Genomic DNA, 27,896 nt, shown 5'->3' on the forward strand with positions numbered 1-27,896 from the left:
ATAGGCAAGGGCAACAGGCTACATCTATGGATACTGGTCTTGAACCCATGACCTAAACTTATAGTGACAAGTTTTACAGCATTGGAGTCACAGAGCAACTTCCCAAGAGTCACCATTTACATTGTGTACAGATAGAGAGATACAGCATGGAATTCAATAATGACTTTGGCCCAGTATACACGGGTGTGAAGATGTGTGGGCTCCTGGCTTGGTTTCAGGCCAATCTCTAATTAAAGAGTGAAAGATTAAGATGAAAGCAATTGCACTCTTCTTTAGTCAGAATGACCTACTAGCGTTAATTAAAACAGTCTTCAGGCAAAAATAAATTTAGCTGCCAAAGTTACGTGCTTCATATTAAATAAGGATGTAGCTGGTTTACAGAGTGCTGAGCTTCTAGAGGTTTCACAGAAACCACTCATACAGCTTTGGGCACTTTTGTTGGAATATTTTAAAACAAATCCTTTGCCTAAACCAGCTACTTCATGTGTATTTCAGCCACCCACTGGCTTTTACTTCAAACTACATCATTTGAGAATGGGTACCTTATCTTGGTGTGAGCATACAGTGTGCTGGAGGATAAAATATCACCCTATCATTGGACACCAAAGTATCTTCATCTATCCTTTCTATAGTCTCTGGTTACAGACCCATGGCAACAGCAACAAGAAGATACTTAGATCCTATATTGCTCTGTTCTTGCTGAGTTTGAACAATAAAATGTCCGTGAAAAAAGGCATTCAGGTATTCAGGATCTGCCCCTGCTATTTTTAGGTACTAGAAATGTTCCCAAAGAAGGATCAGGCCTTTAAAATGCCATAACATCCTATTACACCTGTGTGAGACACCAATCATTGTTCTTAAAAGCCACACATCTTTCCCATCTCTCATTTGTCCTGCCCCATCTTATAACTAGATGGCCAGGTGTTACTGCTGTGACATTGATCCAAGAGGGGAGAAACAGGTCCAGTGCTTCAGAAATACTGTTTTCAATGGGAATATGGTACCATCAGTCATCACACCTCAGAGGGCCTGAAAGACCCTTCATCATGCAGAGTGGTGGTGCACTTAAGAGGCAGAAGGCACCACACACTCATGAACGCATCTCCTTGTCCCAAATTCTTCACTCTCCTCTTCTTAGTTGTCAGGTTCTGTTATAATATTTTTCATCTACATCTTCTCTCATATGATTATAAGACCTTAGGGTAATTCAGGGAGGAAGGGAACTCCAGTGGTCTCTAATTCCAGCTCCTGCTCAAAGCAGAGTGAGCCATGAGATCAGACAAGGAAATATCCCAGGATGAAGACCATGCATCTGTCCAGAGGCCCATGTCCTCCCCTTAGGGAACAACATTTCCTGCCTGACATCTACCTCACGAAAGATCCTCCTCTTCCTCTGTGATGCTCCTGTACCATATGCCAGGATGTGGTGCTGGTGGGGACTGCAAGTCTTTCTCTCCTTCATGGGATAATTTTGGAGGTGACTGCTGAGAAAGCAACTCACAGATAGGGAAATTACTCTGGCCTTCCCTGTTGACAGCAGGACTTTAATCAGGGCCTGATTTAAATCATTAATTCACAGCCCTCAGGTTGTTTAAAGAGCTGTGATAATGAACTGTGAAGAAATTACTATCCATTTTCTCTTGGCAGGACTGTAATGGCATGACGTGACATTCATTGAATTTAGGAAAGAACAGGGATAATCTTCAGAATGAGAGAAAGACAGAAAATGTACCCAGAAGAAACAATGACAGAAGATTCCTCCACATATGCAAACACAAAGAGGTCAATTTATATCTAGTTTTTTCAACATGCCTTTATTGCTTAAGGGCATTTGGCAAGACACCCATAACATAAACCTCACATCCAACATTACTTGGCAACATATTTCCCAGCTGGAAAGAAAATAAATTGGATTTTTTTCTTTGTGCTAATGCCACATTTTTTGGATGTTTTTTTGGAAACTAATCAAGAGATGGCTGCTCAGCATGCCTCTTCATTCTTGATGGGCTTTTAGTGCAAAATTGCCAGCAGCAACTTTCTGAAGTCCCCAGAGGTGTCAGATCGGACAGCTTCAGCTAACGGCTTCTTGTACATTTGCTGGAACTTCTCCTTTATTGCTGGCAGGTCGCTCTGAGGAGACACCAAGAGCTTCTTTAGAAGAGTGGTGAATGCTTTGAGTAACATGCCCTGCTCCTGCCAGCACCCCTGGGGTCTGATTCAAGGCCCACCACACTGAGTGGGAGTAGGAGAGAATGCAGGAGGTCTAAAAATCTTGGAGGACTTTCAGCTTAACATTTGAATTTGAGGTAAGCCCATGTCAGATGGTGGTGAGGGGATGCTAACTGTGAAGAGGGCCTGCATGGAAAGGTATGCCAAGGCTGGGAGAATCTCTGCCCAGCAGTGCTGTGCCAGCACAGCCTTGGTACTGGACAAACTCACACAGGTCGCTGTGAACTCTGAGGTCATCCCCTGGTGGCAAACAGGGAAAGAGGCAAGTCCCAGGAGTATGGCTAAAAAAGAGTGTTGTTCCACCCATAGAAGTAATTTTCTGGTTGCTGGTGGGGGAGAAACAAACTCCTTGTCTTGAGCTGTCCTGTAAAACTGCACCTACAGCACAGGTCTGATCTTTATCACTGTGGGTTTTAAATGTTATAATGACTGGACTGTGTCTTAATAGAGAGAATACCCTGGAGCCTATTTTTTCTCACTGTGGATCATTGAGAAATATGCTTTCCTCATGCCTGTGAAAGGCTTCTCCTCTGTGTCGATTGAAACAGCCCTGGGGTTACAACCTACACATCTTACAAGGAATACTTAAAGATTGTGCTTAAATATCTCAAATGTCTTGTGAAGTTTTGTGCTTCTTAAAATGACAGTTAACTCCTTTCACTTTTTATTTCTCTTCCCTCCTCCCCATCTGTTTTTCCCAGCTGGAATCAGAGAGAATTGGCAACATGTGTTTATAAGCAATTCTCAAATTGGAAACTGCTGCTTTATCATTAACTAACTAGGAATTACTTCTACATCCTACCGGGGCCAGACCTCCCCACGGGTTTGTTTTAACCAGGTACAGTTGACTCCACTTGAAATTGCCTACATGCTTCCTGGTTTAGTTCCTTTGAAAACAGAAATAGATGCAATATCAAAATTAGAGGTGCCTGGGTACAGAAGCAGAGTGTGACCACTGATGTCACTGGGCTGAAAAGGGTTTGCTGAGCACATGATCTATCAGGACTCACTCCATACCCTCTACATTTGTATTCTCCCAGAGCTGATGTGAGGCATTACAGGACACAGGGTACCCTACCTCAGCCCTGGTCACAAGGATGCGAATCAAGGTCTCTTCATCAGTCCCAGCTCCTTTCATCGACTTGTGCAAAAGTGTGGCGAAGTAACCTGGGCAGTCTTTGGCACAGCTGACTAAAGAAAACAGTAAGAGGCCTCGTTATACTTGTACATTTACAGTTTGTGAAACAACTTCAAGCAGAATTAAATAAGTAAAAAAGAAAAGGAAATTCTAGTGTTTATGCTTAGATATATGAGCTGGCAGGGCTTTTATTCTGAGACTGATCCCCTATCAGTATGCAAGGAAAAATCTTGGAGTCTGAATGGGGATGTCCATTTTTCCACATGAGATTACCAGCACTGAGTACTCAGCCATTCCAGAGTGAAAATGACATGAATGAGAATGAGCATTTATCCCCATGGGTTTCCTCTTGCCCATCTATTCTTGGGGTAGCTGCCCACTCTTCAGATCACAGGAGGAAGGTCTGTGAGAGCCTAAATGCAGGAGGGTAACAGCAGTACCAGTGGGCTAACTGGAGACAGGGCACAGGTTTAAATACTGGTCAAAGCCAACCCTAGTACTAAATTGCTGTCAAGGTCCCTGTACATTTTTGTGGTGGCTGGCTAGCACACTTCTCATGGTGCCCAAGCATTTTCTGGAATTTATCACCAGCCATGGTCCCAGGGGCAGCTTGGAGGTGGCTACCCTGTGTTAGAGAGCAAAAAAATCAGCTTTTCCTGTGAAAAGGAGCTATGTCTGGCAAGTTTTAGTTTTAAAACCAAGGAATCCTAATCACTACTGGAAACTGACTCTTTTTTCCCTGGCAGATATGTTAGCTCAGTTTAGGGGTAATTCAATGGCTGTTGTCAGGCTGTACACACACACCCAAGAACCAAGGTCAGGTGACAGCAAGAACTAGAAAAGAAAGGTCTTGAAACTATTGCTTTTTACCTAGAGTCAGATAAGCCTTCTCCAGATCTCCAGATGTTTCACTTTTAATGGATTCTTCTATGTCCTTCCCACACACCTATGAGAACAAAAAGGAGCCATAAGAGCTTCTGTCTGTACATGTCTTCCCACTGTCCAAACCAGCATCAGATTCAGGATCCAATGTCAAAAGGTCAATCCAGATCCTTTAGAGCCTTTCCAAAGGAATAATTTGAGGCTAAATGAAGTTCTCTGGCATAAGTGCTCACAGATCCACTGACACAAAGAGAAGGTCCATGCAGCCAGGTAAGGCACAAAGGTTAAGTGATGGATAATCTACATCATGCAGTCCCAAGTATCTGACAGCTTCTAGGACAAAGAAGTTGCAGCTTCTTCTTGAGTGACCCCTGGTCAGCAGAAACTGTTTGAGCTTTCTCTAGCCCCTCTATCAAAGACTCTGGATGACTCCCACATAAATAAGATAATTTTTGGAGCTTTACCAACTCTGTGAAGTTCTGTTACTTATTGTCTTTGGCTTCCCAGGCAAAGTTTACAAGCACCGTGGTTGTCCCAAAGTTTTTGTATTATTCTGTAGGGAATTGGAGAAGCAGACTGTCTCTTCAAAACAGAGTTTATCCTGACTTTTGTGAACTTCAGGAACCTCAAAGACTTTTACTTTTCTCTACTTTGCATATCAGGATGTCCCTGCACAATTCAAGACTCTGACTTTTAGGTCAGAGCTGGGAGACTGTGTGTACAAGGCAGCAAGGGCACCACGTGAGGCTTTTGGGCATAAGTTCTGCAAAGCACCAACCTGGTTTAGATCTTGTATCTCTCCAGCTGAAGAGAAGGGGATGTTTGCAAGATTTGGGCTCTAATCTTGGCCTACTTCTTCTTCGAGTGCAGCCAGGCAGGATGTGGTGGGTTGGTTTGGGCAACCTGATCTGCTTGGCTTTAGGAATCAAAAGCCAAGGTAGCTTGGCTATTGGAGCATTGAACCGAACCCCCAGGGTTTGGGCCACTCCAAGGGCGAGAGTATCAGTTTGTGACTGGGTTTGTTCTCCTGCCAGCAGCAGCCCAAAAGTTGGATTAAGCTGCAAACATTTTTGTAGCTATTGGTTCCTTATTATGCTGACACTGAAATATGGCTTTGACTTGAGTTCTTTTCATCTTCAGTGCCTAAGACTACAGTTTTCTGATGAACTCAGAGTCTTCCCAGGAAAGTTCAGGACTGTGAGCCAGAGGCTGGAGGGAGCCTCTTTCCTGAGATGTCACTGCTGAGCTTCCACCTTGCTACTAGGAGGACCTTGGAACTCCCATTGCTTTGACTTTCAGAGGTAATTTCCAAGCAAGATATCTCCATATCAGGTCAGGTTCAGGCCCAGGCATGAGTAAAATGTCCCTGCTGGGTGACACAGGGAGAAGTACTAAATAGCCATGATCCTGCTGCCTACTTTGCCTTATGCCTGGAGACAAGAGAAAGCACAGCAAAGCACCTGCACAGGCCATCTGCCCAGTGTGGGCAGAGAGGAAAAAGCTGGAGATAAACTTCTCCTCTGCCAATATGAGTGTGTGAAGTGGTGGGAACAGGAGGAGACACCTTGCCAGGCTCTGTTTAGGAGAAGGAGAAGAAAAGACCAGACAAGTAAATCCTTCCTTCAGGGCAGGAGTTTGTGAACCTTTGCTGTCCCTTTGCTGCAGGAGGGGGGGGGTTCACTGCCTTGCAGCTGTGGGAAGGAACAGACATTGTGACATTTATTTGGCCGAGTATTGTGTAAGTTGTGAAGGGAAATGGGATCTTCACTGGCAGAAGATACAGCTTCTCCTGTAAATCCCCTATTTCTGTATGCTCACGATACAGTTGTATAAGTAAGTTTTCCAAGATTCTTAAAGCATTCAAGAAGTTATAAAATGGCAGATAAAGGACTGTCCACTCTACATAGAATCATTTAGGTTGGAAAAGTCTCTTCTGATCATTACATGTTGTTGTAGGGTCTGCACCTTTATGTCAGGGCCTATGCAACCCACATTGCAGAAAATAAACTCACCTTTTCATAGGCTTGAAATGTAGCTCTCAGCTGGCTGTAGCTTCTCTTTGCTAGGACCACATTGAAAGCCAGCTCCTCTGTTCCCCAACGGCCTTCTCCTGCCTTCAAAATCACATGTTATTTTTGGGAAGCTCTTGTTCATACACAGTAGAGACGTGAGGTCAGCCAGAGCCCTTGACCCATCCAGCTCCAGCCCATGTCCCCCTTGCTCCTCTCCTTGTGCTGCCATTGTCCCCGTGCTTGGGTTGTTTAGTCCCCCTGAGGTGGCCCTTGCTGTGAAGCATGGGGAAAAAGGGATTTTTGCACAACTGCACTTACTTTATACAGATCTGAGGCATCTTGCTCAGCAAGCCCTGCATTGACCTGTTGGGTCTCATCTCGGGTTGCCTGCAGAAAAGGAGATTACCGTAAAACACACCCAGCCGAGTGCTGGTTAGGGTGCAGCTCGTGGCCCTCACAGATATTTGGGCTGGGGTTTTGCTGCCATCTGCTGACACGAGCCCGGTGATGGGCACGGTGGGACCCCCTGGCTTCGCTGAACCCTTTGTGGAGGGTTTGTCCCCGGCTGTATGTGCTGTGTGCTGGGGCTCTAACGAGATTGCAACGCCGATGCCTCCGGAGCAGGAAGGTGCCCAGTACCTGAGTGAAGTACTGATACTTTTCACAGGGCTGGATATGATATGCCCTGGTAACTGTGAAATGTTTTCATGACTAACCTATGTACTCTGAGCATTCACCAACGCTGCCATTCCTGGGAGAAATTATCAATGAAAAAAAAAAAAAATGCAATAAATGTATTTGCCACTCCTGAAAGTATATGAGAGGTTGGAAAGAGCTGTAGCAATGCTTCCCAGAATGAGAATCTAAACTGTGATGTATTTAGTGATGTGACTGTTATGTCATTAAAACTTCTTTTATTTATTCAGTCTTTTCATTTCCCAGGGCTGTCAGATCAGACTGAGCAACACATTGTATTTCTTGATGTGCTCCTATTTTTCTTAGTTATAATGTGTCTTTATGAAGGTGTTGATTTTTTGCTTTATTTCATGAAAGGAGTTACAAATAAAATGTGTTCTAATGGAAAATAAGCTTTTTTTGATGAATGAAAACTAACGTAACAGCAATCTCTTTCTTAGTTGTTCTGTATCTGAATTCTAAAATCCTTAGCTGAGATGCAAATAAGATTTAGTGGTCTGGGGCAAAATTCAGAGTAATGGGGCCATGACCTCGAATGAGTATTCTAGCCTTTACCATGGTATAAATAACAGTAAAACAATCCTTTTATTTTCAAAGTATCAATATTTATAAAATTATCTGTGGTTTCATAAACAAAAATGGTACATATTAAAAAGCCATAGAGATGAAAGGCTCTTGTACTGAAGAATGCCTTTTGTTTACTGTAATTACCTCATTGTTATATTACATATCATAACTGCATTATTATAAATGCCAGACAATACTTATTATGGTTACTCAGGGAAAAAAGGAAATATCTCTGTCAGGCATAAGAGGAAAGTCCCCAGCCTTACCTCTAGCACCATGACTAATATCTTCCTTAGGGAGCCACTGGTGTCACTTTTAACATCAGACTCTAGATCCCTATCAAACACTGGGAAGAAAAAAAATCTGTGAGAGTTCAGCCAGTGAGAAAGGATTTAAATTGAAGGCATTTGAAAGAGAAGACTACTTACAACGTTTGTAGGCCTCCTTTATGTTTATAATTTCCTAGGAAAATGAAAAGTAAAGAAAGTAATAATCAAATAAATAAAATATGTTTTAATTAATAATTAAATGAATTAATTAATAAATAAATGAGCAAACGAAACACCAGCATGTCAGCACCATGCCTGTAGTGTGCGAGGTGCAGCAACCACGGGGGTGGGAGAAGCCATGAATTCCCAGTCTCCGTTGAGGACAGCGCTTTGAGGGGTGCCTGATTCATGCAGGTGTCCCTCTGGTTTTCCCTGCATTTAGGCAAGAACTAACTATTTTTTTTTTTTCACTAGGATCATGTTCCTGTACCTCTGAACCATCAGAGCAGTGCCAAAGCTGCCCTTTAACATGTATCCAGGGATTCTTCTCACCAGCGTTGCCTCCGTGCCATCCAAGGCAGGTAGGAGTAGAATAAAGGAAGGAATGTGAATTTTATTTGTCTTAACTCCTGTTAGAGTTTCAGCTCTAGTATGGCAATCTTATTGCTGCAAGCACTGGCAAGAAGCATTTCAGCCACAGAAGCTGGACTGATCCCTCTTCCTCCTTGCAGGGATCCTCTTGGTGAGCTGCCCTGCTGCCCAAGGGAGATCACACATGGTGCCCCAACCTTGTTGTTCCGTGTGCAGAGAATCTCAATCAGCAGCGACTCATCTGTCCCAGCTCCCTTCATCGCCTTCCGAAGCTCTCGGGCCTCGTACTCGCAGGGCAAGTCCAGCAAAGCCAGCACAGCCTTTTCAAAATTCCCACTCAGGTCTCCTTTCAGGTCCTCTTCCATCTCCTGTGGGGACAGTCAGCAGGGTTAGTGCAAAAGCTGAGGTGAGATTAGAGGATTTCTTAATTTGTTTCAGGCAATCTAATGATTTAAAAGCTCCCTTTGTACCAAAAAGTGACAAAACAATTTTTAAAAGGCCTTAAAATACACAGATTTTATTTTTACAAAATAAGTTCCCTAAAAATTTTTGCTTCAGATTGACTGAAATGATTGTCCCATCTTCAAATACCAGCCAATAGCAGTCCAGTTATGACTCTTACTTGTGTAAACAAATGCAAACTAGTGTTTTGAAAAGCTTAACTGGAGTTTACTCTGAAACAAAATGCAGAAGCTTCCTCCTTCGAAAGAGCTACCACACCGGGGATCAAACGAAGAACCTTCTCTGTCAGTTTTGGTTAAAACTGACTTCCTGGAAAAAGCAGCAGATTTCTGCAAGGTGCTTTTGTGCCAAGCAAACAGCATTTTTACACAAACACACACACACCTGCATCAACCTTAAATCAAAATTCAGTAAGACCCTAGAGGAGAGCTGGCTAGTGCATGCCAAGGATGCCAGCTGAGGATGCATTTGAACCCCTGTCTGCAGCTAACATTTCCTGCAGTATGGGAAGCACTTGACAAGGTCAGAGCACTGAATAAGAAGTCCAGCTCTAAGTCTATTATTCCCAAGTTCCTGCTTGCACAACCGCACGTGAACACGCGACTGCTCAAGTCAGAGGCTGCCATCTGTGTTGCAGCAGTTTCAACACACACACCACAAATGCTGCAAGTTCCTGGAGCAGCAGGAGGGAGATGGTACCACTTGTGCCTCCTTCCCAAGAGATTCAGGCTGTCCAGGAAAGTGAGAAGGGTTGCTGTGAGCTGATGTCACTGTGAGGTTTCATGGCATTTGATAATTTCTAATGCCTATATGTATTAACTCTCATTGTAGAACAAAATCAATAGTATTTATATAACCAAAATCTATATCACACTTGCTGTAAATTTTACATAGAGAAGGATTTCGTTCATCTTCAGTGCTGACTGTCTTGTTGACACTGATTAATGACACTAAGAAAATACCAATTTAATAATAAGGTCTGTAGGATCCAGCTGTTTACTGAAATAATATTTTAGAAGCTTTATTTTTCTTACATAGAAAATCATTAAGGCAGTTTATGCCTCCTGCAGAAATCAAGTGCTCAATGAAACTTCATAGTTTTGCAACATATTCTACTTCATCACTGGAAGAAATCAATATTACTTCTATTAAACTCAATAAAAATATAGTGTGTGAGATCAAATAGTTTGTCTGAATTTGCATCTGGTTAAGTGGGACTCTGACTTAAAATTTCCCCTTTAATTTCTTTTTCTGAATGTGCTGAAGATGAACACAAGCCGGAATATTTTCTATTTCAGTTACGAATTATTTTCTAGCTCTCCCAGCTTTGATTAAAGTGCTCTGATCTGGTTAAGGCTGAGTTCAAGAAGATTCTGAGGCCTAAAATTAGAAATATAATCAGTATTTCAAGAGATAAAATAAATTGCTGAATCAGAAAGTAACTGGTGTCCTCCTTAAATGCAATATGCCCTTGATATTTTCAAACGCAGAGGCCTGTAGGCTGTATTTTCAAAGGCAGTGGTTTCAAACAGAGAGGCCACTTATTTCAAGATACCTTGCTATACAAATCCTTGTACTTCTGTTTTATTTGTTGTCTCTGCTCCGATGTCCGACTTGATAAGACTTCAATAATTTTTTTTTCATTGGTTCCTGAAAAAGAAGTTGTACATAGAGATTTTATAATCAGGAATCTAATGCAGAGGAAAGAAAATGTGACCTCTAAAGACACACCAAAAAAAAAAAAAAAAATTCTGTACATACATCCCCAACGGTTCTACCTTTAGGATTTGTAGCATCTAAGATTCTTTTGAGGATAATTTTAACTGTATTCAGCTACAATGTTCAGACCATAAAATAAATTTTCACCATCTCATGCTGTTCATATCAAAGAAATTGAGTCTTCTGTTTGAGAAGGACAGACACTGCTCCTACAATCAGGGTTATGCCAGTGCCCATAGGCTGACATACACGTTTTTGGTGACAGTGCTTGTTTGAGTAGTCCCAAGTGATCAGCCACCAGATCCAGAGTGAGGGCAGCGGGGCAAGAGGCTGGAGCAGGCTAGGATGTGTTTGAATAAGCTCATTAACCTGAAGCCTGGATGTACAGCCTGAAAAAAATTTGTTTTAATTTTTGGAGTCAGGAAAAAGGATCTGGAACCAGTCTGGATGGTCTCAGTCTCTGCCAATGCTGTTTTGCTTGGCAAAAATCAGAGTGAAGTGGGAGCGTGGGATGCCCCAAGAGATGCAGCTGCTATGCTGCCCATCACAGAGAGGAGATGAACACGCAGCCCCTCACCAGGGGAAAAGCCCTCAGTCAGCTTTGAGCTCTAACTTATGCAATGGATTGAAAAAGCTTCCTAAAGGCAGTGACCTTGCTCTTGCACTTCTGTTGCCCTCTGCCATATAAACAGATGTTTCCACACAAACAGATGTTTGCACGAAGCAGAGCTGCTGGAAGGCATTTGTTACAGCTAAAAAGAGACAGGACCACAGTGATGTAACCTGGATGTACGGAGGACACGATAGGGCAGGTGTTGCACTAGCACAGGTGTCCTGGTGCACTTCCATCTGAGGGCCAGCAGATGGACTCGGGCATTGTTTCTTCATGACGAGCGTTGAAATTGAGAACGTGAGCCAGGACAGACACACGACCCGGCTTGTGATGGGCACTGCCCAAATGCCCACAGGATGGCAGACCAAAGGCATCAAGACATTTGCCAGGTCTGCTGATGCCCACACATCCTGCCGGTGGTCACTGCCCCACACTCTCTTTGAGCTCTGCCATCTGATGCCTTTGTGTGGCCATCTCTGGGCTTTGTGCTGTGCCTCATCTCAGGCTTTTAGGAGCAGGAACAAACAAGGCTTTCTGACTAGCAACCAGCACAAAGGATAGATGCAAATTATAGTGGTATTCAGCAACAGCTGTTTTCATCCCTCTGTTACCACCAGGTACATGGAGGGCAACTTTAGGGCATCTTGTCCAGTTCTTCCTGCTTAGATCCAAGGCAGAAGGCATGGTCCAATTTTAGAAGGAATTATACTCCTGTTTGATAACACTGGGTTAAACTCTCAATTAGGAGAGTGCTCTGGCAACTGTCTTGAGAGGGCTCAGTTGGTACGACAGGAACAGTTCCTAAAATTCAACATTTAACTAGCTGATTCTGAATGTCACTGCTATACCAGGAAGAAATGCTTAAATACATATTAACTGTGCAAATAACTGAGGTGAATTAATAACTTATTGATCTTGTGTGCTGCCTGGATGTTCTTCCTTTACTGAACATTGTCACCTCCATGGACCTTAGGATCCCATCAAACACTACGCATTCCTCACTCACATCAGTGCAGTCAGGCAGCTTACTTCAAACTACCTCAGAAGATGGTGAAGGACAGCTATTTTCAGTTAAAAATCACTGGTGAGGGTTGAAATCACTGTAAATTCCTTTCAGCTGATGAAGCTGCAGTAGGCTCTAATGAAATATGGAGGTAATGATGTTCCTTACTGGTCCCTAGAGGCCTGAGAAATTATATATAACCGTGACCTTAATCTAACCTGACTAGGTACACCCCGTGACTGTCAAATTAGTCTTGGCAGCTTGATGTCCCTGTCACAGGGAACAAATACCATGTTTACCCTAATGCTCTGGAGACATGCAATTATCAAGCTAGATCTTACCAGTCTTTGAGGAACAAGCTGGCTTCCCTTCCCATTTATCTTCATGGGTGTGAATCTTCTTTGAGTTAGTATTTGACGGAAAGCATAAAGAATACCTAAAACTGGTTGGAACAGTTGGTTTGCCTAAGTTCGTGTATATGCTTTTTTTATAATATTGATCTGCCCTTTGCACAAAGTCCAAAAATCTACAAAGTCCTTCTTACCTGCTCCTTTGCAGGCACTGTGTATTTTCTTGGCATCTTGCTCTGCATCAAAGCCGTGATGGTGGCGCTTGTGGGTTGACTGGGAAGACAGAGACACAACAGACACATGGGAAACAATTTTGCTTTAGAATGACAGCAGTTTGGGCCAGGTCCTTGCTCGATCTTTGTTCACACCATCTAAACCTTGAAATTCAGGCCAGGCTTTGCTGAAATACTGTATCTATTCCTAGGGTTCCTGGAATGGATCCACAAATTGCTGTCACCACACAAAAACCACAGTGGTCTATACAACTTTGTCACCATATATATGTATTTGTATATGTGTCACCCTACATAACATGTCACCATATGACATACATGACCTGTATAACTTTGTTCTGCTAGTTCTGGCTTATTCAAATAATTTAAGGATAATAACTTCATACTAGACATCTTCATGCCAGATATCATTAATTTGTACCACTTTAACAACAGGCCAATACAAACACCTTAGCAGAAGCAGGAACCTATCTCTGGAGTACATTTTTAAGTACTGTGAACACTCCCAGTCATCTGGATAAAAACTGCTCCTGAAAACCTTTCTTGTATTGATTCATTCATGCAAACAAGATAATTGGAGATACATAATGTGATAAAGCTGGGGTTCTTTGTTGTGACTGAGGAGGTTTTTTTCCTTATTTTTTTTTTATTTTGGCAAAATAATACATGTGGCTACCTCAACCTAAATTTACAGGGACAGGATAATAACTCAAAGTCCACAGCCCCTGCAGCAGTTTACAGCCTGACATATCAATGTAAACAGAAAACCGCGTAGGCTCCTTCTGATCTGAGTTAGCTGTTAATCTTTCAAGCTGTGAGTCAAGAGGGGCTGCAATGCTGGTACATCCTTCGTTCTGCTGTTTCTCAGAAAAGGGTAGAATTATCTGAGACCACAATGACAGTAACAATTTCAGCTTCTCTAACATGATTATGCAAATATTTTAAATGCCCAAGCTCTAAAATAGTAGTAGAGAATAGGTTCTGGGTTCCTAAGTCAAGAAGCACAAGCCAATATGCACACCACAGACGCAGGGACTAAGTGGGCTTTGGCATTTCCATTTAAATAGCAACATGTGGATCAGGCTGCCTGCTTTGCAGGGCTGCCAGGCACTGGCACCACCACTGTTAATTAAGAGTTATGATACTGCAGGGCATGGCAGTCTGCTTCTAAGCCCTCTTGAAAGTGCCACCAGCCTGCTGAGGAGCAGAAGAGGTTAAATGGCTGATTAACGTCCTTGTCTCTGGGGGTAGCACAGGGCAGAGACTGTTCCTGAAAGATATTTGGCACAACATCATTCTGCTTGTGGAATAAAGATAATTTAGGCACATGGCTGTAGGCCATGCTCTGCCACATACCCATCAGGCAGAGAACAACATGTTTTATTTACAAGTACAGATACAGTCTGAAAGTCTGTTTATTGGTATTCTTCCAAAGTTTCAGGCTATCATCTACTAGTTCTGGTGAAAGAGCTACAACTCTGCCTAAAGGGGTCCTCTCTCAGGAGGGGACAGGGCAAAGGGTCAGCTCTCAGAGAGAAAACCTCAAATCCAGTCCCTACACTGCTTTGCCAGTGTGCCTTTGTGATTGACTGAAGCCATTTAGGTACCTGGCTTTTCCAATGCAGTTACCAGCTAGGATAGAACCTACTGCTAATGGTAGCTGAAACACAAAGTTATTTTTACAACTATAGCAATTAGTAAGGTACAATAACAATGTAATAATTTCTTTTGTCTCTACCGCACAAGGTAACACTTTGCCCCATCATTATGATAAATGTTGCTTTTAAAGATGTATCCTACTGTATGCTTACACAAATTTTCCTATAACTTTCAAACAAGATGGAAATAGTTGCATATACATAACTAATATTTTCTAGTGGAGATTTTATTTAACAGTCTTCAAATTTGCCAAGAGTTTTGGTCAAAATGGAAAGGGAAAACCACAAAGTTAGAAAGCAGATGCACTGCTAACTATTCAAAATGAATTCCATTCACAGTTTTCTATTATGGCAGAGTGTAGGTGCTTCTCCTTCGATAGCATCATGTACAAAGGAAATGGACTGACAGGCTGAGAGAGCTGGGCTTGTTCAGCATGGAGAAGAGAAGGCTCCAGGGAAATACCATTACTTTGGCTCTGTACTGTTAGTATGCTTGTGGTAGATCTTGCTGTTTGTGTTAGGCAGCCAGTACTGAAGTTGTTCTAGAGTTGTTTGCAAAGCAAAGTCCAAAAGGACCAAAGAAGCAGCTGAAAAAACAGGAAAAAAGGAAAAATTCTGTAGCACAAAACACAGAGAAAAATGCTAACATATAAAATGTAGGTATTTTACTACTTTGTAGTTATCCAAGTGCTATTCTAATTTATAGACTCTTGGATTTCCTGCAACAGTAAGAGTTGAGAACTATTGCTTCACATTCACTGCCTCCTGACCTGGGACAGAAGGTGCAGTGGTGAGAAGAAAAAGGCTTCGTCTGGGATTGTCTCCCACTTTTCAGACCTTCAGCCTGGACAGAAACACCTGCACAAACACACAAAGGCAGGAGCTAGTTTGTCCTTTGCCTTGCCTTGCCTACCAGAAGTGCTGGGCTGTGGGAATTGCCCTTATCATGTTGGTGCTGCTGCCTCTGCAGCTCTCACTGCCCCAACCCTACTGCAGATGCACCTGGTCATGGTCAGGTCATGGCAGGACTTTGAGAGAGTGGTTTGCTCTCTCATGCCCTGATGGCTGGCCAGTTATCCTTAGGTTTAGTGAGCCCCTTCTTCCTAGGAACAACTTGTACTGTAGGTGTTGTGTTTGTGTGGAGCACAGGTGCAACAGGCAGGAAAATGGTACCACCAGAAACTGAAATAACATGGTAGGTTTATGATTATTCATAAAGACAGAAACATTTATTTTCAAGGCAAAAATCATGCAGGAAGGAAGGTCTGCTTCAATGTTCTGGACATGTTTGTTTTAAAGCACCAGAGGAATTTATTGAGTCAGCTCTGCTAAAGACTCTGTCTACCAAAAAGTCACTGCAAAACATTAAATGATGCACCTGGGGGACACCATTCTGTTAGTACTGTGTGTAATACCAGCATCATCTTTATAGAGAAAAATCTGACACTGTGGAAATCTGACACTGTGGTAAGTGACTGTCAAAAGCCAGCTCCTGGGCCATCTGAGAAGCACTGGCTAAAATTCACTACTTGCTGAGTCCCATCCTTGACCTTCCCACTGACATAGCTTCCCAATGCAGGACAGGGAGAGCTGTTTCAGAGCTGTACTCCTTACCCTGTTGTCCAACCATGACAGGTGGATTTTCCTGTAAGGGATACATGGCAAAATCAATCAGTATTTATTACCATTTGTAACTGTAGTGATTTTTCTTCTAAAAATATGGGCAGAACCACTTTAATACAGTTGTTTGTTAGAGTTAGAACTTAGATTAGATTAGATTAGATTAGATCAGATTAGTTACTGATTTAGAAATATTCTAGCAAATTTGGTGAGAGCATGATGTGGAGTCTGAAATGTCAGATGAACACACTGCAAACAACTTTGAAGCTGGACACAGAGTGTAAGGGAACTTGCTTTCACAAATTGGTCCAGCTCCATCCACTCATTTATTTAATTTTCTTCTTATTTCTCTCCTATAGTTCTATATTAATTAATGTGACCAGAGCTCTGATGGTAAAAACCATTCTTCTCACTTCCAGCACAGTTGTATTTATGGCCTGTGTCAACTTGTTTTCTCTTATCCTGAATAGTTTTTTGTCTGACTCAAGCATGTTTAAGATACTAATCTGTTTCCCTTGCAGCTTTGGCTAAAATTGCCACAGATTTATTTATATTAAACTGGACAGTTTATAAAAGATCTAAAACTAACTTGCTTTGTTCTAACTTGTTTTAAAGCACACCAAGTAGTTTTTGCTACTATAATTTACATCTGACTTTAGGGAGCTGTAAGATGCATTTATAGTTGAAGATGATCTGCAATTCTTAGAGAAGCTTTGTAGATTTTTCTTTGATGTTTCAGCATGTGGAGCCCTTATGGAGCACAAATAAACAATTTAGCAAAGGTCAGCAAACTCAAAAGGACGGGGTGGGGGTGAGGAAACAAGAGGTCTTGTGGATTCAAGGCATCAGCAGAGGCATTGGTAGGTTGCTGCAATACATTGCAGACACTCCTAAAAATCTAGTGCTTTTCTCAGGATAAAGACGATTAAGCTTGCAGTAGATACAAAGTGCTCATCTGTCAGTAGGCAAGAACAGAAGAAATGCTGCCATGAACATGTCAGGTAGTTTCCTGTATTGCAAAAGAGAGCCCTCTCTGAAAACAGCTGATAATACAGTGTGAGCAATCACAGCTATTTTTCCATTTCCATGATCTCATGCAGATGCCACAAGCCTGCTCAGGAACAGGTTTAAGGAAGAATAGTCAGAACAATGAAAAGAGCAGCTGCTCATGGTGCTCGTCACCTGCTACAGCTCTAACAGAGATTGATGCTGATGATGTACATGGATAAATGGATAAATGCAGGCACAGACCCTTAAAGAAGATCACTGGGAAGAGCCAGGAGGAGTGTGGCTGCTGACCAGAGCAGAGGAGATGCAGCTCTAGCAGCTGTAGGCAAAGCTCTAAAACGAGCTGGATTGATCCAGGTATGCCGAGTGCCTACCCCAGTCTTCATTTTTGCCAGGTACAATTTATGTGCTTTATTTAGTGGATGTCTAACTTCAAGCTTCTCTTTGGCTGCCGTTTAACAGAAATAAAAATTAAATTAAAAGTGGCAGCAGACAGAAAGGGCAGACTGACCCAGCCATGCTCTTTACAGCATTAACTCATACACGTGAGTGGGATCAGGAATAAATTTAGGGCAGTATTTAGTTGTTTAAACATAGGTGTCTGGTGATGTCCCAGGGTAAGCTGCCTGCTGCCTGTCAGACATCAGTGGTCTCCTGGGGGTCTGCACCCATCAACCCGATCTGAATGTCTCACATACCTGAGAGCACCACTAGTGGATACTAGAGGTGGGCTACACAAACATGCCAGAGTTTTTCCACCCATTTTCTTCTTCTTCACATATATTTAATTATGTTCAAAAAATGCATTGGAGAAAAATGAAGTTTTAAAAAGAATGGCATACACTAGTTCTATGTGCATCAACCTGAGCTTTCCTTTCTATCAGGCAGGTGAGCACCAGCAACCTCTCTGCCTGATTTCCCAGAGATTTACAGCTCCTGTCTGCCTGAATTTGATTCCTCTACTGCCCATTGCAGCTGAAACACTTCCTATGATGGGCACAAGCACAATGGCCCAACACTGTGTGGATTCTCTGGTGTCTTAGAAGGGTTGAGTTCATGCCTCAGTCTTTTGTTCAGGGGATTTCTAATACAGTCTCTCTGTTCTTAAGATTTACAGGAAACATAACAGGCATTACTAATTTTGAGATTAGCACCTTGCTAGTAAATTAATCTAAGGTTGTCTGGTGGGTTCAAATGTTTTTAGCTAGGACAACAGATATATCCATATTGCAGCATCTTGGATCCTCTTTCATCCTGTTTCTCTGGGAAGCCAAGTCCCAAACAATCCATAATGTCCTAAAGGTGAGGACAGGAATACCAGAAAAACAAACAAACAACTCAAAACAATTGAAAACCCATCCTAGATAGGAAGCTATAGAAACTGTTGAGGTTTCTCGGTTCTCACCATGCACAGCCACTGAAGCACCAGTTCAAAGACTTTTGGGGAGCCTAGTCTCCAGCTAATGAACCATTTCTCCAGCTCAGCACTGTGAGAGCTGTCAGGACTGGTTTGGGCAGAGCTTCTTATTCTTCACAAATATTTAATTATTGCTGTAGGCAATGGTTAAGTGCATTGACATCTCAAGGTGCCTTCCAGTTCTGTGATTCCTGTCTTTATCTTTTGTGTGGAGAAGGAAGTTTATTTTCTCCATGTACCAGGAAATATTCCAAACCATCTAGTCACCTTGTTAGTGTAACAAACAACAGGACCAGGGTGTGCATCTCATTGGTTAAACTGTATCTAATACACTTGGATCACAGAAGACAGCTTTTGGCAAATCAGCATCTACATGATTAATTTTTTATAAACACACATATACTCAAGATTAATTATTTATCTTGGCAGAAGTCTTTAATGAGCTATAATGCAACTGGAATCCAGGGTTAACTAGACTAACAGTAATGACTAGGGGAAAAAAAAAAGGACATGTTCTTAGATCTTGTGGTTAAAACCTTCTAGTGCATCACATGTTGTCAGGATAACATCCTGTTATCAGAAGAAACTCTGAACTCCCACCCAAAGTAGTCTTTAAAACAGCCCAAACCTCGTCACTCATCTGTCGTGGGGACAGGACATTTTCATGCTCATTATCCCAATCGTGGTTTCTGTTCCCTGTTCTCAGTTTGTTTTGTCTTCCTTCCCCCCCTCGGCTCGCTGCTGGCTTGCTGCTTGGCTGGCTTGCTGCTTTTGCTTGCCGCTGGCTGCCTGCTTTGCTGGCTCTGCTTTCCTCTCTTTTTTCTTTGCTTTTCGCTTGCTTGCTTTTTTGCCATTTTTTTTCCTTTTTCCCCGGTTTCCGTTGTTCCCCCCCCCCCCCCCCCCCTCCCCGAAGATATCGGACCTACTCCGGGCAGGAGCTCCCCCGGGGTCTGCGAAAGAAGCTCCGTACCCTCTGCGGCGAAGAGAGATACAGCTCAACCCCCTTGGACTGGTGAAAACATCTGTGGTCATCTCGAGCTATTTCTCTTGTGCTGGGGAGTGTTTTTTGTTGTTCCTTAATAAACAAGTTTTTTCCACTTCCCCTCTGAAGAAATTCCTCCCGAACCCGGTGGTGGGGGGAAGCTGCGGAGGGTTTTGTTTCCTATAAGGGGCTCCTTTGGAGATGTTTTCCCTTAATTTGTCCTAAACCAGGACATCATCTCAAGTATTCCCATCTGTGAAGAATAATAAAACATGAGAACAAACAGAGCAGTAGGCTGCTGCATTTTGATCCTGCTCTACTTCCAAAGGCAGACTTAAAACATGATTTGTATTTCATCCATAATCTGATTTACTAAAACAAACATTCCCAGTCACAAAAGGTTGACCTGCTGAGAAAGCTCAAGACCATCAATCAGCAAGGGCAGAAAAGCAGATAAAGCCCATTTCACTGCAGTGTGTGGGTACTCCCATGAGAAAAACTCCCAAATATTACAGCTCTTTAATATAATGGCTAAGCAAAACAAACAAAGAGCAATTACTGGTAGGCAAGGTAAGGTCTCATCTAACTGGGAAAGGCCACTCAGGGCAAGGGTATCTCATCATTAGCAGACCATGTGTTCACTATCTCCTATCATCCCTCCACCAAAGTAAGGGATTCTCCTGCAACCTCTTCTTCAGTAAAGTTAAAGTTACGGAGCTCAATCATTCAGGTAGAAATTTCTCTGAAATGTAAAGGCTTTTGCACACAGGTCAGAGTAGAAGGGCACTAACATCTAAAAACAAACAGAAGCAAACAGCTATGGCATGTTGGCAGCAGAGCAAGCATCGGGGATCGTGCTGTGGTAATAAAAAGGTGGGGTTGACAAACACATTTTTGACAAATGAATTGGCAAAGTTTAACCTAAAGACATGTCCTTTTGTCTGCAAGGTTCCTTCTTCACCTGTTTTGTAAAACATACCTCTCATTTTTGTTTGTTTGAGCATTTTTCTCTGTCAACCACAACATGCAGCTGAAAAACTGCCTCCTTGCCTGCTCAGAGAATGGTATCAGTGTCTCCAAATGCCATCTGCCATCTGCCAGCCAGGCTGTCATTCTCCTAAATCCTTGTGGCTGTTCTGTGTCTAACAGCTGCATGACAGCAACACACACTGTCAGCTTGCTTGTTCCTGATGGTTTGGTACTATCAGGATCAAAACAATTTCTATATGAATTCTATACTGGATAATACAATATGTGTAAGTTTTATGGAGTAGTCAACAGCCTTTGCAATGACTCTGTTGCTCTTTCCAAACTGGGAGGTGCAAACCTTATTTTCTACATCTGGCACTAAACCTGCAGTGACAACATGATCCTAATAGAATCAGTCACATTTACTTTTTCCTATTACAAACAAGTGGCAATAGTGAAGAGAATTGCTCTGACAGTTATTTAAACTGCAGAATTAAAACCATCTTTCTCCTACAACATCCCTCCAGTTTCTAGTAGCTGTTAATATATCATCTATGATTGTTTTTTTATCCAATTTATTCATGTTCATCACCATGACAGAGAAACCCACAATTAAGAGAAAAATGTAAGTTTGGGGTGGTTCTCTCATGGCTGAATTTTATACTTTCCAGTTTTAATGTTTTCAAAACTTTTTGTGGCTGATGGAACGCAACACAGAGTACTTTTAAAATCTGTTAGCTACCAGGGCTATCTGGTTAGCATACCAGGGAATGTCAAATCTGCAAAACTGCAGCTTTTATTTCTAGAGGGCTCAGTCCAGATGCTTAAATAGAGACACCTCTGAGATGTGTAAGAGCACCCAGCACCTTCGTGGAGCTGGCAGAGGGGACATGGGGCTCACAAGGACAAGGACCTGACTCACCTGGTGGGGCTGCTGAAACCAAGGCACGAAAGGATGCAGAAAATCTTCAAAGACACCATGCCTGTGGTTAGACATGAGTCATGCCTCACATCACTTCCTTTGATTACTTATCTTGCAAATGGAAGCCATACAAAATGCAAACAAATGGCTTTATTCAGCACAGATAAATCTAGTATTTCAAGTTGGCAATAATTCTTTGTTATGATGGGGGCAGACTCCTTTTATTTTACTGACTATACCTGGTTGGAAGACACTTGGATAACAGCATATTTTGCCTCTTTTTTCAGCTGAGATACCAGATTTTTAACTCAAGTGTTCTTATGTCTTATTAAAAATCTGACACTCATTACCTCCACTCAGACTTATGATGAGCTAACCTTGATGGAACTGAAGTAAATTCTTGTGTATGCCAGCATGAAAGCTAACATGACTTAAGAACACCTATACAGGGCTCAAATCCATGGGTACAATCCTTGGGAACATCATGCTCACCCTTGCATGTATTTTAAAGCTCAGTTATTTAAAGGGAGAAGAACTTGAAGGATGTTGCACCCCATCAGGGAAGCCCCAAGATGACGTGCTTCACCCCTTGGTCCCTTCATTGCTTCTAAAATACATCTCTGCAGACACTCTATCTAAACACCATCTATACATTCATAGACACACAGAAGTGCTGTTAATATACAAACATGCATATTTAGTGTCTAACAAATGAACTGTGCCTACAGAACTTTGAGGTTTGTATGTCTAACACTTTTCTACCTCACAGGAAGGAAGATGGTGTTTCTAAACACCATCTATACATTCATAGACACACAGAAGTGCTGTTAATATACAAACATGCATATTTAGTGTCTAACAAATGAACTGTGCCTACAGAACTTTGAGGTTTGTATGTCTAACACCTTTCTACCTCACAGGAAGGAGGTGGAGGAAGTTTCAGGATACTCCCAGATCAGCTGAGTCACCTAAAGCAGCAGTAATCCATCCACTGCTTCAGACACTAGTCATAGTTCACAATAAAGGCAGAGTCATTTTCTGGATAGCAACTGTTGAAAATTTTATATAATTTGAAAGTAGCTAAGTTCTTGCTTGACATAAGTAGTTAGAATTGTGGGGCTACAAATTAAACTTTATCTGAACAATATGGCTGTGTTGTGTAAGTCAAAGATGGATTACAGAGAAATCCAGAGCTAATAATCTGATAATTAAGAACAGCAAAGATAGATTGTAGTGAAATGTGAACAACCAGAAGATGAGTAATAGTTAGCATAGACAAAGCTAGCAGTTTAAATATTACTTAAAAATTAGTGGCTAGAGTGGACAGCCCATTGATTGTGGTATATGAACTGTAACACCATATTCCAACGTGGAATACAGAACTGACCAAAATCCCCACCAAAACTGTGAAGATGACCACAAAGCAACTACCTGGTAACAAAACAGTGAACCAATATAGAGGGAGAAGACCCTAATATTACCATTGGTCTGAAGTGTTGCATGAGGAATGGGGAGTTTAGATTGTGAAGGTTTACTTGCCAAGGGGTTTCTTTGTTCGGGGTCCCTCTTTTGAGGCACCTAAGCTTGAGCTACCAGATATCGTAACTGACTTGTGCCAATAACCCCCTAATGGGGATGAGAGTCTACTGAAAAAAACTTCTTTGATAGTAACAACAGAACTTGGTAGAGTATATAAAAACTAGAGAGTTAAAATTAAACTCTAAAACTCTATTCTCTAAAATTAGAGTCCAGGTACTTTGGATTTTTAAATGTTTTTGTAAAACATAACTGCTTGGCTTATTTACATCATGTCAAGCATTAATGTAGCAACTCTGGTATTTCAGATGGGTTCTATTTTTTTTTTTTTTTTGCCACAAATGCATCATAATTTTTTCATGGGTAGATGCTTGTTAACACCTACTACAGCAGCACTCACAGGACTACAGCCTCAGATCTAAAAGGAACAGCAAATATAGTGGATAGTAAGAGAGCACGGAAATGAAAAGAATCTGCCACAGATCTTCCCCAGTAGGGGGTAGCTAAACAAGAAGTTATTTCTATCTTCTGCTGACTGTGGGCTTATGGCCAGGGACTGAACAAGAATCGCCTGTCCCTGAACACTGGTCTGCCAGGGGAAGCAACAAAGAGCAATTGTGCAGCTTCATGATGAGATAATAAAATCATGCTGTGGTAATACTTGTACTAGGGAAACATTTCTACAAGGACAGTAATGTTTATAGGCAACAGAGAAGTCCTTGTGAGTTTTGTGAGCTTGTGCCCAAGAGGGCTCCTTGGGCAGATATGTTCTCCAGGTAATACTTACTTTTTGACCTTTAAATTGTCAAACCATATGGCCCACAACAACCTGCCTTCCCCTTATACTGTAGAGTCCTCCCTGGAAGAAGGTTTAGTCTGCTTTGCAATAACAAGACAAAACTCAAAGGTGTAGCAGAGAATCTCAACAAATTTGAATTAAAATCAAATAACTCACCCAACCCCCAAGATTAATTAAACTCACAAACACCACGGAATCATGCATGAACAGTCTTCATGGATTTTTGAGAGACAGAAGATTAAAAAAAAATTACACTATTTCACATAAGTAAAAATCAATCAAACTTGTCAAATCATAGAGTGAAAACCATTGTTGCTATTACCAAATTGTCCCCAAAGCATCTTCCTTATAGCAGAGCAGCTATCTAGATTTCCAGGTGGATTGACTCTGTTTGTGTTAATATTAAGGACATCAGATGCACAGATAAGCTTGATACAAGACTGCAAACACAGAAAATAATTAAGAGACTTTAAATTGTGAAGGATGCACAGCCAAAAACATTGTTTGATTGGAGGAAAAAAGTTCTGGACCAAGTTCAGAGAGCAAAAAGCAGATGAAAATATGCAGATTTGGAGTTGTAATGTTGCATCAGGTGCAGCTCTTAAATGGGAGCTCAGTTTCTGAGAGAAAGGTACACTTTAGGGTTAGTTGGAAAATTTTTCTGAAAGCATTTTTTTTCAGTAATATTTGATACTTTTGTTCAAACTAACATGTTCAGGAAGATATGAATTTTGATGAAAGCACCATTTTAAAATGAGACGTTCTGATAGAGCTGAAAAGTTCCATTTTAACATCCACATAATGGAAGCTTTTCACTGAGGAATGGTTGGCTTTCAATGAGAACTCCATTTAGAAATGATAGTTAAAAAAAGAAAGTTTTAAAACCTAATTTAGCCAAATAAAATACCTCATTTTACACAGATGATTAATTTTATATTTCTCCTAGCAGAAGCTATTAAATAAAAATTTAACTTCTGAAATTTCAAAGTGGATAAAATTCTGTTGTATTATTCAACAGAATGAAACAACTCATTTTTACTTGGCTTTCTACCACCAGTATTGACCACAAAAGAGAAGCTGCCTCTGTGCATTGCAGAACCTCCCAAAGCCACCATAAACCTCAGCAACAGGTGCTGCAGCAGCACAGTGCCCCTTTCATCCTCCACAAAAGAAGTTCTTACTGGCTCATCTGCTGACAAAGTGGTAGCCCCTATGGCTGGTTTCCGTATATCCTCCGCGAGTTTGTAAGACTGGCTCTGGAGGTTTAAAAAACACAAGGTGTGAGACACTCATGAGCCTGTGGTTACAAAACATGAGATTAGGAGAAATAGCAAACTGCAGCTGAAAAGCCCTGGCAGGAACCTCTGTTTTATTTTCTGCTCTTCCAGAAGCAGTTCTCTGACACAGATGCAGCCATTTCTCCAAGATTACCTGTAACTTTCTAGGAACAACAGAGAGATGCACTTCCCAGTTGAGTCTGGGGTGAATGATGGGATCACCCCTGTCCCCACTGTAGCCTGCAGCACAACTGTGGTGTACTGAACCCACATCCAAACTACCTAGTCCAGCAGGGAGCTCATACACCTGCTAAAGCTGCCTGAGCTGCAGTGCTGTGATCACTCCTGCCACGGATACACCCCCTCTGGACAGTTTAACTGTGAATGGAGTGTGTTTGCCCTGCACTGCATTCCATGTGCTGTCCACTGAAAGGCTCTCCAGGGCCAGGACCCTCAGGAGATGTCTGTTGACAACCCCACGACGTGTGTGTGTCCTGTGCAGCAGGAGCCTTCTTGGCCTTGTCTCCTGCACACAGGTGGAATTGCTGGACACAGGCAGTGTTGCTGATCTGCTCACTCCTCTCCCCTTAGGCAAACAGCCAGTCTGCAAAAACATGGTGATGAGATGGGATCATCGTCCCATTCACAGGGAGACAAAAAGTTCCTTGGATTTGTAGCTGGAGTTTTATGCAAATGGTATGGGGTGTCTTGCTCACTCTGCCCAAGAAAATGTCCTGGGGAGCTGGTCCAAAAGCATGTCTCCAGGCCTTGCTGAATTTGGATTTATAAAATAGTTACATGATAATATAAACCTTACAGAAACTCACTTTAGCCTGTATCAGCAAGCAGGCTGTCTTCTATTGATACATACCGCAAAACTGCATGTATTCTGCAAAAATGCACAGCTGAATACATATTGCTTTTATCCACTAATTTCAAAATTAGAGCTAAGACCCCCATCTTCCTCAGCACAAGCTACTTAACTTGCAGAGGAACTAATTATTCAGAGCTGTCACACAAAAGTTTTTGACAATCAGGTAATTTTGATGTTAAATGTCTTCATGCAGACAAATGTTATCAAAAATTGTCTCAGTCAAACCTCAAACAGTAATTTGATGCAGTAAATCCAGACACCTGGATTTTAATCAGGGCCTTCTGTAAATACTACACTTTGAGATTACTCCTGTACCTGTTGTTCTGTGATAAAACTGCCAAATTTTGAAAGTATTGGCTTTTGCGACAAGAAATTTTTCATATTTCGTTAGGGAATTATTTTAGTGTTCAGAATGTTCCAACACAAATTTGCTAAACTAACTAAAATTTGTTTTTCCATGACATCCTGTGCATAGTTTCTTTTTCTCAAAATGAAAGTGCTGCCCTGTTTAAACCACTTGGAGCTTTAAAGCACTCAGGACTTGTGTGTTGCAGTTATAATTTAATTATTCATGTACTGTAATGAAGCAATGTTACCAGCTGCATACAAGTTTCCCCCACAAAGTAGATTTTGAGTTTAAATTTTCACTTGCAGCTGTATTAATGCCATAAAAAGTGAAAATTGATAAAAATAAAACCAGGAAATCATTGCATTCTTGACAATCCAAATTAAGTAACTACTTACATGTGAACTGCCCATTTTTGCTTAGCCTGAATGTGGAGTGTGCAACTCTTCTGCTCTTCAATAAAACAAGCATGCAGTTGGAATAGCTAAATACTACCTAAACCTGAGTTAATCAATAACTTCTGACATTATTTAAATTCTAGTCATTGCAAGGTGGGGTGTATTCATTATTACATGGTGGCTTTATTATCCCTACTATCTAATACCACATCCTGTTGTGTCATGGAGCTGACTGGTTTCTCTAAGGAAAACCATGATTTCACAATGTAAGCCTCACTATGATATATATTGATTTATCTAATTGTTATTACAATGATTTAAAACTGAAGTGGTAACAGGTAAAAACTAAGTGGTAACACGTAAAAACTAAGTGAAGCTGAGATTTTTGTAGAGGATTTGTGGTAGCAGTGCACCCTCATGGATGTGCTTTGTCTGTCTGCAAGAAGATGCAGAAGTTTCCCTGGAGAAGGTACCTGGATTTCTGTGTGACAGAGAAACACAGCTTGTGGATTACATCAGAGTCAACAGAAGGGATACCTTCACTGGCCTAGACCACAGCGTTGGTATGAGCTGTGAAATGGCTTTTACAGTGGTACTGGTGCCTGGCACTCCTGTTCAACTCTGCAGATCTCTGGGGAAGCTGTGTGAGACTGAGAATTTTCAGAAAGAAAGACAAGCACAAGAATTCTGAACAGTACTTAAGAGATTTATTCAGACAAGTCAAAATGGGCACAGGGTTGACCAGAGACTGATCACACACTATCAGGGACCAAGAGACTCTCAAATGTTTACCAAGACATTCAGTAAAAGGGAAGAACTGCCGGGAGAACTGATGCTTTCATATGTTCCCTCTAAAGATGTATTTAAGGGCTTGAAAATTGCAGTGGAAGTCCTAAATAAAAAATCCAGCCAAAAATATCAACAAATTTGGCTAAAACCAGACATTTACAATTAAATTGTCTCCAGGGTCCTTGAAGGAAGTCACTGGATATACCATTTCCAAGGAAATATTCCCTGGTAACTATTTAATCTTAAGATCTGATCAACAGTTGCCAATTTAAGTGGCTCAGGGGTACTGCACAAATCACTCATGAAAAAGGGACAAAACTCATCTTGGCTTGCAGAGCAAATGTTCTTCACATGTTGGTGAAGGTTCACACGTTGACCATGAGCTGGTCAGGCCAGCCAGGACCAGAAGGAGTGTGCATAGGAGATCTCAGTGCAGCTGCTCAGTTCAGAGAGAGCTGCACTGATGCAGCTCAGCTCCCTCTTTCAGAGCACTGCATTCTACTGGCAGGTCCCCACCAGCCCATCAAGTTTGCTGAG

At 41.8% G+C, this 27,896-nt stretch overlaps 1 protein-coding gene across 1 annotated transcript; it reads right to left on the reverse strand.

The window, feature by feature from the left end:
• Positions 1 to 1,849: 1,849 nt before the first annotated feature.
• Positions 1,850 to 26,624, reverse strand: ANXA13 (annexin A13). Its single transcript, XM_053992619.1, has 11 exons — positions 26,571 to 26,624; positions 12,726 to 12,804; positions 10,402 to 10,496; positions 8,582 to 8,752; positions 7,953 to 7,986; positions 7,791 to 7,870; positions 6,580 to 6,648; positions 6,262 to 6,363; positions 4,238 to 4,313; positions 3,308 to 3,420; positions 1,850 to 2,130 (listed from the first exon to the last, which is right to left on the reverse strand). Exons 1-11 carry the CDS (start codon positions 26,583 to 26,585, stop codon positions 2,011 to 2,013), a joined length of 954 nt encoding a protein of 317 aa, XP_053848594.1. The 5' UTR covers positions 26,586 to 26,624; the 3' UTR covers positions 1,850 to 2,010.
• Between the last annotated feature and the right edge of the window lie 1,272 nt (positions 26,625 to 27,896).

The sequence above is a fragment of the Vidua macroura genome, chromosome 1, assembly GCF_024509145.1.
Source record: "Vidua macroura isolate BioBank_ID:100142 chromosome 1, ASM2450914v1, whole genome shotgun sequence".
In the NCBI taxonomy this organism is placed as follows: Eukaryota; Metazoa; Chordata; class Aves; order Passeriformes; family Viduidae; genus Vidua; species Vidua macroura.